Genomic DNA, 15832 nt, shown 5'->3' with positions numbered 1-15832 from the left:
GTTTATGGAAGACCAGCAGTCGCATGTGGATACCAGCCCCCATGGTCTCCACACCATCGATGTTATCCAAGGCAAAGGCAAAGGTGCCGATGCAGCTTGGTACCAGTGACATCACAACTCATTTCTACAGCTGAGGGAAATGGAGCAAACATGAACACAACACACAGCCCGATGTGGGAATCGAACTCACTACCTCATGATTGCGAGTCCGACGCTCTAACCACTGGGCCACAAACATATAGTGTGTGTGTGTGTGTTTAAATGGCAGAAATATGACCATCTCCAAGTATAATGATATCTGTTTCAACACACGATTTCACATCAAGTCTCTTGCATAACAAATACAGAAACGTATATATATATATATATATATATTATATAATATAATATATATATATATAATTGCAACGTGGAAGTGTTTATAAGCCATTTAAGAAACACACAAAAACCATTAGATTCACTTCAACATTTAAATTTAATTTGTCAAAATATTTTCGTCACTTTGAGACTGCGACCTGTTCAGACAAAATTTGGGATTTTGTCAGTGAACAGGTCACGGTTTCAAAGTGACGAAAATATTTTGGTAAATGAAATTTAAATGTTGAAGTGAATTTTTTGTGTGTTTCTTAAATGGCTTGTAAACACCTTCCACACTGCAATTGTTTTCGTTCAAGCACACGATCTCAGATCAGGTCACTTGCTATGCAAGTACATCTCTGTAATATATATATATATATATATATATATACATATGAGTATATATATATATATATATATTATATATATATATACATATATACATATATAGTTTGACCTATGCCAACATGGATGTTAAATGATGAAGGTGATGTAGGTATCTGTGAACTCCACATGTGTGGATAATGAGTTAATATACATACTAAACTACTCATCCAAACTTAAAACTATGACAAGATGAACAGAGAATAAACAAAAAAACAGAAAAAAAAACTGAAGCCAGGCAAACAATAAAAAAAAATAAAACACGTAAGAAATGTGTTAAAAGTTGTCTTGTTGTGTGTTGCCGTAACGACTGTGTCATTGCATCATATATATATACATCATATACAGACAGACATGTGTGTTGTCTGCGTATATACATACATGTATGTATAATGATTATTTCATGCATGGAATAGAGACATGCTGTCACATACTTACTCGACTTCATCTTCCCTGTCGGCCCAAAAAGGAAGGCAAAAAGCACATCAATAAATCATGGAATCTCGTTAATGGAACAAACAATTGTTTAATTAACAATCATTAGAGTTAATGACTGCGTTAATTATAATAGTGGGAATGGTGGTGGTGGTGGAGGTGTTTGTTTTGATTGTCATAGTTTTGGTTGTGACTGTGAACATAATAACATATAACAATGTAGATATATTGTATAGAGAGTGTGTGTGTGTATAAAGAATTTGTTTTTTTATTATCCACAAGGGGCTAAACATAGAGGGGACAAACAAGGACAGACAAACGGATTAAGTCGATTACATCGATCCCAGTGTGTAACTGGTACTTATTTAATCGACCCCGAAAGGATGAAAGGCAAAGTCGACCTCGGCGGAATTTGAACTCAGATCGTAACGGCAGATGAAATAGAGCTACGCATTTCGCCCGGCGTGCTAACGGTTCTGCCGTGAACTTAAGGCTGTTCTTTGTATTGTGGCTTTACTAAGTTGGGTGTAGATTCTACAAGTAATGTTGATATATTAAGTATGTGTGTATATGTGTGTGTATATATATAAAGTATCATGGATACACTTCTGTGTATGCTTGTTTAAAACACTGAGGATGCACTGTGTTGAGAGAACAAGTGATAAATTTCCAGACTGTAGAACTAGTACCATAATATTGATATATTCCATGGTGACCACAGCCACAGTTTATATTAACGTATGCAGATGCTGGTGGTTGTCTGTAGCGACAAGTTATATTAGCCCAAGCACCACCTTTTCCTGCCAAATTGCTGACAGTAGCATACTCAATGATATATATATATATACATATATATGTGTAGTATGATTGAATGAGTAACCATCCTAAGTTTGAGAGTAGTTGACATGGTGAAGAGTTGCTGAAAAATCCAGATGGCCTGTAAAGAAATGATGGTAACCATTCCAGATTTCTGCAATATAGTTGAGGTCCTGTATGCTGTCTTTGTTTAATTCACAGAAAAATCATAGCACCGACTACCTGATGAGTTGTTTAGCTCTCTTGCTGGTGGTGATGAAATATTTCATTTCAATGAACAAAAATTTGTATGGCCTTTGTTAATGTGCATCTATTTCACACACCTATGCATGTACATACGAATATATATATACATACTCACTGCTGTAATACCAACAACTGATTTGTTAGTTTGCAGTGGTAAGTTCAATTCCTGTTGTGGGGATAAGAAAGAAATGGGACCTGTTTCTTCAGTGACACTGAATCACAGAGTTACCTCCCTTGCTCAGTGCCATCTCCCCCCCCCCAACACCAGCTCCATCTGTCACACTGGCTGTAGTAGCATGGTTTGAACTCCTGTCTTTCAGGTCAATGGCTATAACTCAGCAGTCACTGTGCCAGAATTCCCCAAATACCTATTTCTTTACTACCCAAAAGGGGCTAAACACAGATTGGACAAACAAGGACAGACACACGGATTAAGTCGATTACATCGACCCCTAGTGCGTAACTGGTACTTATTTAATTGACCCCTAAAGTATGAAAGGCAAAGTCGACCTCGGCGGAATTTGAACTCAGAACGAAGCGGCAGGCGAAATACCGCTAAGCGTTTCACCCGGTGTGCTAACGGTTCTGCCAGCTCGCTGCCTTGAATTCCCCAAATACCATTCCCACCCATGCTACAAGTGAAACCAAAATTAGTCAAAAACTAGAAGAAAAAATAAAAGAACACTAATCTTGCTTTGTCCATCTTAGAATTCTGTTCGTTAAAGAAGTTCCACCAACATTTCCAAATTGTTATTGCATGTTACTAATAAGTTTGCAGACATTATTAATTGCCAATTTACTAATTATTAGTTAACACTCAAACAAAAGATTATAGCCACACATTAATAGCAACGGAAGGAATCAGAATTCCAAAAGAAGCGTCAGATGATTGTGAGTTTCTGGTTTATCAAAGATTATCATTAATCTGTTAATCTCTCTATACATACATTGGCGCAGGGGTGGCTGTGTGGTAAGAAGCTTGCTTCCCAACCATGTGGTTCCCGGTTCAGTCCCACTGCGTGGCACCTTGGGCAAGTGCCTTCTACTATAACCTCGGGCTGACCAAAGCCTCATGAGTGGATTTGGTAAACGGAAACTGAAAGAAGCCCAACATGTGTGTGCGCGTGTGTGTGTATGTATGGTATATATATATATATATATATATATATATATAATAAAATGGATTTTGTCCAGGTTGCTAACAATTCTGCCAGCTCGCTACCTTAATAATAATAATAATAACAATAATGGCTTCTATACAAAAAAAAAAAAAGAAGATTTCTTTAATTATAAACAAGTATTAAACTAATTAAATTAGTTTCTAAAATACACAGAAATTCTCAAATTTGTGTGAATCGGCTACAACTAGGAATCTATGATGATGATGATGATAACAATATCTATTGCAGTACTGATAACAATAAGAGGCAACAGATTATAGAAATGCCTTTTGCAAACAACTGCAGCCATTGTTTTCATTAGAAAAATTAATTTTGGTTAAAAATATGCAGAAAGTTATTGGTTCAGTTTTGGGGGCACAAGACAGGCCTTGGTACAAAGTTGTTAATTAATTATTAAAGAGTATGAAAGTAATCAAACTTAGAAAAAACAAAAATCAACCGAAAATAAACAAAGAGGAAAATAAAACGTGACTTACCCCTCCGTCTCAAATATTCTGAAACAAGTGCACTTATATGAAGGTAGCAATGCGCAGCCTGGGAAACAAGGGAGAAACAACAACAACAATAATAGTAATAATAATAATAACAATTCTTTTATTGGCCACAAGGGCTCTATATAATAATAATAATGATGATGAGAATAATAATAATAATAATAATAATAATAATAATAATAATAATGGTAATAACAACAACAACAACGGTTTCAAACTGTGGCACAAGGCCAGCAGTTTTGAGGAAGATGGTTAAGCTGATTATGTCGACCCCCAGTGGTCAACTGGTATTTATTTTACTGAGCCCAGAAGGATGAAAAGCAAAGTCGCCCCCAGTGAATTTGAACTCGGAATGGATGAAATGCTGTTAAGCGTTTTGCCCAGCTTACCACCCTAACAACAACAACAACAATTGGTTTTGAGTTACGCACAAGGGTTAGCAATTTTGACAGGAGTGGGTAAGTTGATACTCTTGACTGTAGTACTTGACAAGTACTTATTTCATTGGGCCCCAGGTGGGGATGAAAGGCAAAGTTGACCTCAGCAGGATTTGGACTCAGAATATATAAAAAAGCCAGAACAAACAGAGAACAACATTTTTATGGACACATTAAAGAGGCTATGACGAAAGACCGAGACCTCTGCAGATATGCTGTGACTTCGAAGACCCAACAACTGAAGTGAGTTCATGGCTTGAAGGACGGCCTGCTGCGCTTGAGGAGGCCTATTGTGTCAAGTTCATCAACATCAAAATAAAAATTGTATGGATATTGTAGTTGTCATACCCGTGCCGGTGGCATGTAGGGCCTCACAGAGGAAATGACGAAGACCGAGACCTTTGAGATATGCCGTGACTGTGAAGACCTCGACAAATGAAGTGAGTTTATGGCTCGCAGGATGGCCTGCTGTGCTAACCTTGGATCGTAGAGTTACCCGCTGTTCTTGAGGAGACCTATTGAGTCAAGTACATCAGCACCATGCTAGCATGGAAAACGGACATGAAAATGATGATGATGATGACATTAATCTAAACTGCCAGGTTGCCAATCTGAAATGGTGGTTTCTGATTTAAGCCGGAGGGCCAGCAAATATTATGACAGGGAAAGTTGGCTTTGGCAGGATTTGAACTCACGACATGAATAACCAGAACAAATACCCATCTCTTTACTACCCACAAGGAGCTAAACACAGACAGGACAAACAAATAGATTAAGTCGATTACATCGACCCCAGTGCGTAACTGGTACTTATTTAATCGACCCTGAAAGGATGAAAGGCAAAGTTGACCTCGGCGGAATTTGAACTCAGAATGTAGCAGTAGACGAAATACCGCTCAGCATTTCGCCTGGCGTTCTAACGTTTCTGCCAGCTCACCGCCTTATCCAGAACAAATACCTTAACAAGAAGAACAACGTAGAGATGGCTTCTCTCCTCTCAGTCAATAAACACAGAACTATATTCCGATATTAATTTACCGTTGTCTCAGTAAAAGACTAAAGCAGAATCAGGAATGAAACTAACCTCGGAGTAATCTTTTGTTCGTAAGTGAGCCTTTGCCATGGATTCCAGCCAAGTTTTCCTCAGTTCTGGGGTACTGGCATAAGATTTAGCCAAGCAATATTGTAGATCTACTAACATCTCAGGGTTTTTTTCGTGTTCTTTAAGTTGGGCTGTGGCCATTAGGACTGTACGGATGCGTTTTGTTAAATCTTTCACCTCTAATGGGAAGTTGGTTTTCTGAAAGAATAATAAAATGGTACGAGTCAAGACTTCAGAACTTTTATTACAGAACATTCCAAATGCACAAACATACAGTCACACACACACACGTACATATATGGGTGCATCTCTGTTTTTAGGATAGGCACACTGTATTCTTGCATGCCACAAGAGCAGAATAAAATGGTTGGTAACAGGAAGAGCTTCTGGCTAGGAACCTTGCTTCAAGACAACCTGTTCAATCTATACCATCGTAGAAAAGAAAACATTAAAAAAATGCATCTGTTTGTATGTGTGTGTATACATCATGGTATTGACCAGACTATGGGATGTTGTTATACATCACTGGTCACAATGCGACGACTGAAGCCATCATGCTGGCTAGGGGAGCAGGCCATCATTCCACCTGACTGGAAGATAATTCCATTAGAGAGTTACCCTTTCACAACTGAGTGAACTGGAACAACATGAAATGAAGTGCTTTGTTCAAGAACATAACCCACTGCCTGGTCCAGGAATTGAACCCATGATCAAGCTTTCACGAGTACCACACCCTAACCATTAGGCCATGCACCTTCACATATATGTATATATACAGAATGCAATAGGTAAATTGTTGTCATTTTATATTTTTATTTTCCCGCATGAGCATTGTTTGTTTTGATTTTGCCAACTACTACTACTACTACTACTACTACTACTACTACTACTACTACTACACAGTGTAGCAGGGTCAGTGGAGGCAGTGCTGCCCTGGGTCAAGAGAGTGGCTGCTGGAAGACCCTATGCCTGGCAACAGGACTCTGCACCATGCCACACAAGTAGGAGAACCCAGTCAGGGTTGTCAGACAATTTCTGCGACCACATCACCCCTAACATCTGGCCACCTAACTCCCCAGACTGCAACCCCTTTGATTGTTATGTGTTGGGTGCAGTTGATGAGTAAGAGACCAACATGAGAAACCAAAATGAACCAAAGGCAAGGGTTATGACAGCATTCACCAACTTAAACAAGGAGACCATCCAGAAGAGTTGCAGAAGATTCCAAAGTCATCTGGAGGCTGTGGTTGAAGCCAATGGCGATTTTATGGAATAAATTTACTCTTTAGTATTTCAAAATATTTTTCTGTAATTTTGGTAAATATATTTGTTAAAATGAGATGTCAGTGATATTTTCCATCTGGATGTGGATGCTCTTCTCAATGCCAACCGTTATTGCCACTGCCGAAATGGTGCCAAGCAATGATAAACAGATACAAACACACAACCGAAATAATGTCTTCTCTCAGAGAAGATTTACCTGTCATTCCCTAAACACACCTGGAAAGCAGAGACAAGGAATTAAAGGGCGGAGATTTGTCTCCTTATTCTCTACACGATGTCAGCCATCGTGTAGAGAATATTGTTGTTGTTGTTGTTGTTGTTGACCGTGAGATCCGTCTTACCTGCATTGCTTTATCACTCTTGGCGTAGTTGTTCACCATCACTAAACTCTCCTGGAAGTAAGAGTTGGAGATACCGACAACATCACCAATAAGTTGTGACACGGATATGATGACCTGCAGAAATAATAAGAGAAGACAAGGTTTATAGAGTTTCACCAGAAAAGATAACAGATGCACAAATCTTATATATATATATATATATGTAGGTCCCGGGTTGAGTCGGGGTTAACCACAGTAAATAAGGTACTCAATACATAGCAGAGTAAAGTAATTTATTTTATAGAAGGAGCTTCTACAGGACTAGAACTGTTTCATTCAGATGAAATCTTCAGGAAGCTTCCTGAAGATTTCATCTGAATGAAACAGTTCTAGTCCTGTAGAAGCTGCTTCTAAAAAATACAATATATATATATATATATATATATATATATATATATATATATATATATATATAGGAAGGGCATCCAGCCGTAGAAACACTGCCAGATCTGACTGGGCCTGATGAAGCCTTCCAGCTTCACAGACCCCAGTTGAACCGTCCAACCCATGCTAGCATGGAGAACGGACGCTAAATGATGATGATGATGATATACATAAATTATAGTTTAGGGTATCAAAGTGTTTTATCAGAGAACTCATCATGCTGCCTAGTCTGGGAATCAAACCCACGATCATAAGATTGTAAGTGCAACACCCTAACCACTAGGCTACGAGCCTTTGCATACACACACACAAACACACATACACACACACATGAATATATAGTCTGTATATATGTAAATAATGTATATGTATATATATGTGTGTATATACATCGTTTTGTATGTATGTGTATGTGCATATATGTGTATGTGCATATATGTGTGTGTGCATAATGTTTCTGTGTGTGTATATGCATGTGTATGTATGGATAGGTGTTGGCATACTTGCAGTTTAAATGCATACTCGCATATACCAGAAGAGAAGGTTTAAGTAAAGGACAAAATACTTGAGTAGAGAAAAGAAAGAGCTGAGACAAGAGTTGAGTAAATGTAGGAGACAGAAGAGAACATGGTGGGGTAGAGAGTACGAGTGGAAGGAGAGAGAGAGGGAGAACAATATATGGTAGAGAATACAATATAAGGGAGAAAGTACTCAACACATAGTATGGTGTACAGTAACACACACACACTGACACACCTGTATTGGGAGAGAGAGAGAAAGAGAGGTGAGGTTACTGACCTGCAGGTGTACTCGGGTAAAACTGGTTTTCCTACTGTATTCAAAATTGGACCTCATCAGAAGATAGAGTAAAGCACAGGCTTCCTTTCTCGTTGAACTCAACCGAGAATTGCAGCAACGCAAGATCTGGAAGCAACATTGTTAAAAAACAACATCAAATAACGGTGGAATTCTTACTTCTGTGAATAGCAACCAACGGCACAACAGAGGAATCATTAACAATAACAGCCACTACAGATTAATGTTAAACACACACACACACAACAGTTATGCAAAAGAGAATTCCAAATGTAAATGGTTCTTAGTCTGAAAACGAACCCCTTCTCATCCCCACTGACACACTGCTACACTAACCACGGTGCCAAAACCAACCAAGATAACCAAATGTCCCCATGAATTAAAATTTACGTTGATTTCCAGTACAAACTCAGTCTTGGATTCCTTATTCCATCCGACCCATTCCATGTGTAGCAACATTCTGTCAAAATATACCCGACTGCTCAATCTTAAATTAACCGTTAAACTGAATGCAAATATTAATTTTAATTACATTTAGATAATTAAAATATTTGAACATACTTCGTAGCACAAATCTCCACAAAGTTTGGCATTTCCTCTGAACAAAACAGCCTGGAACTGTAAAAGAAAAACAAAAGATAATAAGATCAGAACCAAAGAATTAATAAATAAAGAATGATTCAATTTAGTAGAAATATTGAGGCAACAAGCTAGCAGACAAACAGAATGCTTAATGGCATTTCTTCGATGTTTATGTTCTGAGTTCAAATTCCACCATGGTCGACATTGCTTTTCATTATTTCGCAGGGTCAGTAAAATAAATACCAGCTGTGCATTGAGGGATGAAGTAATTGATTTACCCCACTCTGAAATTGTAGGCCTTGAGCCAAGATTCAAAACCGATATAGTAGAAATATTAATAATAAATAGTTTTTATGGGAACATTTCTGGGGTCAGTATGCCTTTAAAAATACAAATTGAAAATCATAAGAACTGTTCCTGATTGAGGCAGAAGGCCATCAATTTTGAGGGGAGGGGCTTAATCAATACCATTGATCTTAATACTAGAACTGGTACTTTATTTAATTGATCCTGAAAGGATGAGAAGCAGAGTTGACTTCAGCAGGATTTGAACCCAGAACATAAAGAGCTGGAACAAATGCCACAAGTATCTTTTTCCAATTGTCTAACGATTCAGCCAACACACTGCAATAATAATAATAATAATAATAATAATAATCAATCTACACAGACCCACACAAATTAACAAGCTATATACCCCACTGTTATCCCAATCTCACCAAATACAAGATGTGAGCCCACTGAACAACACTCCTGTCTTGCCCCCCGCCCCTCACCATCCTTACCAAAAAACACCCTAAACATTTGTCCCATCAATGTCACCAGACAGACTTACACTTCACTAGAACTGGCCTTCTTCCTCTTTTTGATGAAATGATACAACCTCCACCATCATCATCATCATCATCATTATCATTTAACGTCCGCCTTCCATGCTGGCATGGGTGGAATGGTTTCACAAGAGCCGGCCAGGCAGAAGCCTGCACCAGACTTCTGTGACTGTTTTGGCAGCATTTTTACAGCTGGATGACCTTCCTAACGCCAACCATTCAGCAGAGTGTAATGGGTGCTTATATATGCCACTGGTATGGATGCCATTTGCATGACACCAGAGTGCATTTACATGCCACCAGCAATGGTGCCAATTTGCATGACATCAGTATTTTCCACGACAGTGATTTTAGCCACTTTGCCTCAGTGAGGGCCAACGCTTGAAAGGAACTCAGTCACTTTGTTTTCGTGAGGCCCAATGCTCAAAAGGAACTCAGCCACTTTGCCTCAGTGAGGCCCAACGCTTGAAAAGAACTTAGCTATTTTGCCTCAGTGAGGCCCAACATGCAAAAGGTGTTCTTTACGTGCCACCAGCACAGGGGCACTTGGCTTGACGGGTCTTCTCAAGCAGAGTACATTGCCAAAAGTCTCAGTCTCTAGTTTACTACTTTGTGGCGTGGGCCCCCAAAAATCTCATATGGACCCTCAAAGGCCACATGGACTCCCGTTGAGAACCCCTGTTCTAACACAATAACACCAACACTACCAGTTCTCCTCTTGAAAGGACCAATTCCACCCAATACTTACTTTCCGGATAAAAGATCTCCAAATGGAGAAGATGTGTTTTTGCAATGTCTCCGACTGACTTGTCTGTAGAAATGACAACAAAATTTCAAAGATTTTCTTCATCAAATTGTTGTCACCATCTTTGTGTTCCAATTGTTTCTGCAAATAGAAGAAATTGTGAAAGTATTCTGAGAATTTGGTTTTACCAAAGTATTTTGTTAAAACAATTATTGCATTTGTTATAAAGAAACCTAATCCAATTTAACTAAACTCTAGATAAATGCTCAAATTTGCAGGAAATATCAGCCAAATGTCCCTCTAATCACATATAAATAGCTGAAGAAAAGACACACCAGATAATGTAATCCAAGATTTAATATTCCTTAGAAAAAAAGAACTTGATGGGGTCAGCTAGAAAGTTTTATATTCATAAATGTCCAATAAGTTAGGGCTAACAAGAACGACCTCAAACTACTCAATTTCAATCCCTTATAGTACCCTAAGCTAGCCCCTTCTAAATCCTTACAGGACACCCAATTGGTTCCCTCTAAACTGGAACATTAGAATCTTCCTTTCTCAAACCATTACAAGACATAGAATAATGAAGACAAAATAAGGAACGGTATGTAAGAGTTACCTCCCTTATATATAAAAAATTATATTTTTTTATAGTACACGTACATGCATTGCGTACATTCACACACTTATTTCTTTACTACCCACAAGGGGCGAAACACAGAGAGGGCAAACAAGGACAGACACACGGATTAAGTCGATTAGATCGACCCCAGTGTGTAACTGGTACTTAATTTATCGACCCCGAAAGGATGAAAGGCAAAGTTGACCTCAGCGGAATTTGAACTCAGAACGTAAAGACGGGCGAAATACCGCTCAGCATTTCGCCCGGCGTTCTAACGTTTCTGCCATCTCGCCGCCTTAACCTAAGTTATTAGTCTGCCTTCATATACACGTGTGAATGTGTGTGTTCTCCACTATATCCATCATCATCCACGACAACAACAGCAATCCTTAGCAATGCCATCCCCCCCACCGACGGAGGTTTGAAGAATTGTCTTACCTTGAACGTATTGCTGTAAAGACTTAAAACATCAAGCACAATAATGCCAACCTCTGTTGATATGTTAGCCTCCTGCAGAGCCCGATGGATGTTAAATATTCCAGGAGCTGCAATGGAAAGTGACACAGGTTAGACAAAGATCAGGCACAGATTATCACAAACTGGTAGCAAACTGACAGGGATTATTATAAAACCTGACTACCTACAAACCTTTAGCAGTCACTAGTAACCCTCAATGGTTAGGTACAAACCAACACTGGTGAGTTACACACCAAAAGGGATTAGCTACAAGCATTTAGGCTTTCTCTAAGGTGTGTGGCCTAATGGTTAAGATATTGAGTTGATGATTAAAAGGTCGTGGATTGAGCAGGGAGTGCACTGTGTCCTTGACTGAGGTACTTCATCTGAAGCCGGTCCAGTCTACTTAGCAGGAAATGAGTACCAGCTGACCACCCACTGGGTCAGTTCGATCTTGCTCTCCTGCCAACTGCTACCACATCTTTGATGCTCTACAGCAGTGGTTCCCAAAGTGGGCAGTACTGCCACCCTTGGGGGCGGTGGAAGGTTTCAAGGGGGCATTGAAAAGTGGGGCAATAATGGGATAGCGATTAATGTGAAAACAAAATCATGGGTTCGTTAGGTTAAGTTTTGTGAAATACAGTTGCTTTGAATTTACTTCAGAAAGGGGTCTATGTTTGTGACAGTTAGTTTGGGGGTGCTAGGAATGTGGTACCCAGGTGTCAAGAGGGCGGCCACCCAAAAATGTTTGTGAACCACGGCTCTACAGGGTCAAAGGAGGGAGTACCAAGAGGATATTTGTATCTGCTGCTGACTATTGTTTTAGAGTCACCTAAAAAAATTTGTGAAGGTTAGGCGCAAATTACCCAATCACAAGTGACAAACGGTTTGGGTTGTTTGGTTGGTTTGATTTTTCACAGAATCCAAGAGTTTATAGAGAATGCAGAGTCAGAGAGAAACTTGGATCTTTTCACTTTGACTGGCAGATTTTTAAAATAGTTTCTTTGTAATTAAACACTTTTAAACTTCGTATACTGGTAGAATGTGTCACATTAAACATCTTTTTCTCTTGGCTTTCTTGAGAAAATTCTGTAGTTTGTAAGCTATTTGTTGTTCAGTTTCTTGCATTTCGGCAATTTCAACCAATCAATGACGTCTATTGAGGTGAAAACAATTTCTGCTGTAGTGTGTCATAACATTTTAAAATCTGCCGGTCAAAGCGAAAAGATCGAGAAACTTTTGAAACAAATCAACAACAGGAAATACATCTGTGTGTAGGGGGAGCCAGTGGAACAGCAAGGGAGGGCTGTTGTAAACCATTCCCAGTCCTCCATGGACTGAACAACAACAACAATAATGATAATTACAGAACGAGGGAGAAAGAGGATCAGAAATTAAAAGCAAAACTTCACCGTTAGATAAGTCAGCCTGGCTGTCTTGACATTGACTGTAAGTTCTTTGGTGTAAAATTCCATTACTACTGGCCCCAATGAATGACTTGTGTGACGGTTGGGGAGCAGTCATGGCTTTACGTGTATCTCCAATGTTGCTACAATAGACAAAATAGCATATATATAGGGTTAAAAGTTCTATTGCCACCACCATCACCACTAGCAACAATAATTAAGGTGCTGACAATGATGATGATGACAATTGAAATATAAAAATCCCTGACAAAGGCTATTCACAACATTTCTAAAAATAGCCCAACAATTGCTGCCTCGGCCAGGGTTAAGATACAGGACTCTTGACATGTCCAACAAAGCGTGACGCCTAAACCAATCAGCTTAAGTAATTGAGTGATGCTACACACTGGTTGGTCACTATACAGTTTGCAAAACCTAGCAATCTGGAGCCTACACAGCTGTATTTAAGGCACAGATTCAATCATCTCACTACAGTCAAAAATTGTGAAGCATGACTGTCACCACTACTACATGAACCTGAAGATTGCAGAATTTAATGCATGAAAGTACTAATTCAATCAGAATGAACATTTAACATTCTATTATTTTATTTTATTTTATTATATTATATTATCTTATATTATATCATTATAAGATTGTAAAAACGTGAAAATCAGACAAGGTTGGAATTCCTTTAATTAATATATTCTTCTATACACAATCACACACACCCGTATATATATCTATATATATCAAACACACATATACATAATATATGGAATTATATATTCACAAATACACACACAGGTAATTATGCAAATTATATTAAAATACGTGTATGTAATGCTTAACCCTTTAGCATTTAAACAGGCCAAAATAATCTTTTATCTTCAAACTATCCAGATCAGGCCTCTCACACTTACCCTACAATGTCAGCTTAAAAATAACCGAGCACATCATTGAAATCTCAAACCTATGAGGTAGTGCATGATTAATTCATATCAATTAATTCATATCAATTAAGTGGTTATACACTCTTGGAGTGGTTGGCGTTAGGAAGGGCATCCAGCTGTAGAAACTCTGCCAGATCAAGATTGGAGCCTGGTGCAGCCATCTCGTTCGCCAGTCCTCAGTCAAATCGTCCAACCCATGCTAGCATGGAAAGCGGACGTTAAACGATGATGATGATGATAATTAATTCATATCAATGTGAATAAATAAGCCTTATGTTTGACAGAGAAATCTGAATGGTTAAATGTTGACGAAAAAGAAATAAAAACTTGAAAGTTAATAATTTGTTTATAAAAAAATAATTATAATGTTGTTATCGAACAATCACATTGATGGATAATCCTCATTAATATTATGCAAAATATTTTGCAAAAGTTGTTGTTGTTGATAAAATTACTGATAAAGTTTTAAACTAAATCTAGAAGAGAAGAAAGAAATCAAAAATGTGTTTTCTTACCCCAAAGTTAAAATCTTCCTTTTCCCAACATATCTGAATTGGTATAAACAAAGCCTGCAAATACATAATATAAAGAGATAAACATACATATATATATATATATATATATATATATAAAGGACAGAAGGGGCAGTTGAATGGGAGGGAGCAGGGACAGCAGAAAGGACAGAAGGGGACAGTTGAATGAAAAGGAGCAAGGATAGCAGAAAGGACAGAAGGGGACAGTTGAATGGGAGGGAGCAAGAACAGAAGGGTCAGTTGAATGAGAGGGGGAGCAAGGACAGCAGAAAGGACAGAAGGGGACAGTTGAATGGGAGGGAGCAAGGACAGAAGGGGACAGTTGAATGAGAGGGGGAGCAAGGACAGCAGAAAGGACAGGAGACAGTTGAATAGGAGATTGCAGGGACAGCAGAAAAGACAGAAGGGGACAGTTGAATGGGTTGGAGGATAGAGCTGGAAGTACTCAATAGTTCAGGGTGAGTACATTTGCTGAGAAGGATTGAGAGAATGGTGGAGAGCAAGGCATAAGATGGGCGAGAATGGATGAGGAGGAGAAGGGAACCAGAAGAAGATGGGAATTTAAGAAAAAAAAAAGAGAAGGCTGTTATACAGAAAGTGAATATATGTACTCAATAATAATTCCACTTGACAAAATATCAGCATATTCATGAATTCAGAATAACTATTTTTTTTAAATGAAAAAATATGTAAACGAAATAAGAGAAATATTTACTTACTCTAAAAGGGAAAATAAATCAAGAACATTGAATTCTGAAGAATTATTGAACCATCCTAATAGGATATCTGGAATAAAAGAATTCTTGGTTAGCACACAAGATTAAGGAATGGCAGGATAAATATTCTACATTGGAATCTAGGCAGTAATTATATACAAAAATATTGGAAATGTCATCTCTCGGTGAGAGAAATGGTCTTTTAGATTTAGGAATTATGGAAACAACAGGGAGGAATTTTTAGAGGTTTCCAAAGAGAATTCTTACCTTCTGGTAGATATTTCAAAATATGTAGAAAACATATCAACAAGTCTTTAACTTCTGTGGTATCTAATTTATCGTAGCGACTGTACATTGTGGTTTGGAACGGAGCGGTTTGAACTGGACCACCCACTGATTGAGTTCTGGGAATGAAAGAGAGAGGCAAAATATGGATAAATAGAACAGGAACCCTCACAGAACATAACAGACTTCTTGAAAAATGTCAAAGTTCAGAATATCTAAGTGGTAACTAATAAAAAAATATTGAGAAGCTCTTATCATTGAAGAAATTGAAAGATTCGCACAAGAGAGTTGGGGAGAAGATGTCTGACGCTTTTCAGATTTCAAAATGTAAAATAAAACCTATGTTTGCCATTCTTCTTCTTATAATAATAATAATAATAATAAATTC

The 15832-nt window shown here is 38.2% G+C and overlaps 1 protein-coding gene across 11 annotated transcripts in view; it reads right to left on the bottom strand.

The window, feature by feature from the left end:
* The window catches only part of LOC115222348 (dedicator of cytokinesis protein 9), a 264847-nt gene that overhangs the window by 19849 nt on the left and 229166 nt on the right, over positions 1-15832 (bottom strand). For 9 of the 11 annotated variants that reach the window (XM_036511318.1, XM_029792537.2, XM_036511319.1 and 6 more), the window contains 12 exons: positions 15427-15563; positions 15163-15229; positions 14426-14479; positions 12964-13100; positions 11534-11640; positions 10477-10614; positions 8878-8934; positions 8299-8424; positions 7078-7191; positions 5435-5650; positions 3896-3953; positions 1180-1194 (listed from right to left, as the gene is read on the bottom strand). In XM_036511318.1, coding sequence (XP_036367211.1) covers positions 1180-1194; positions 3896-3953; positions 5435-5650; positions 7078-7191; positions 8299-8424; positions 8878-8934; positions 10477-10614; positions 11534-11640; positions 12964-13100; positions 14426-14479; positions 15163-15229; positions 15427-15563 — 1226 coding nt within the window. The remainder of the gene's footprint in view (positions 1-1179; positions 1195-3895; positions 3954-5434; positions 5651-7077; positions 7192-8298; positions 8425-8877; positions 8935-10476; positions 10615-11533; positions 11641-12963; positions 13101-14425; positions 14480-15162; positions 15230-15426; positions 15564-15832) is intronic. The other 2 variants (XM_036511315.1, XM_036511321.1) reach the window with 1 other exon arrangement.

Source organism: Octopus sinensis, linkage group LG19 (genome assembly GCF_006345805.1).
Source record: "Octopus sinensis linkage group LG19, ASM634580v1, whole genome shotgun sequence".
NCBI classification, from domain to species: Eukaryota; Metazoa; Mollusca; class Cephalopoda; order Octopoda; family Octopodidae; genus Octopus; species Octopus sinensis.
The sequence above is the reverse complement of the archived record's forward strand: the minus strand, read 5'-3'. Positions and strand labels throughout refer to the sequence as shown.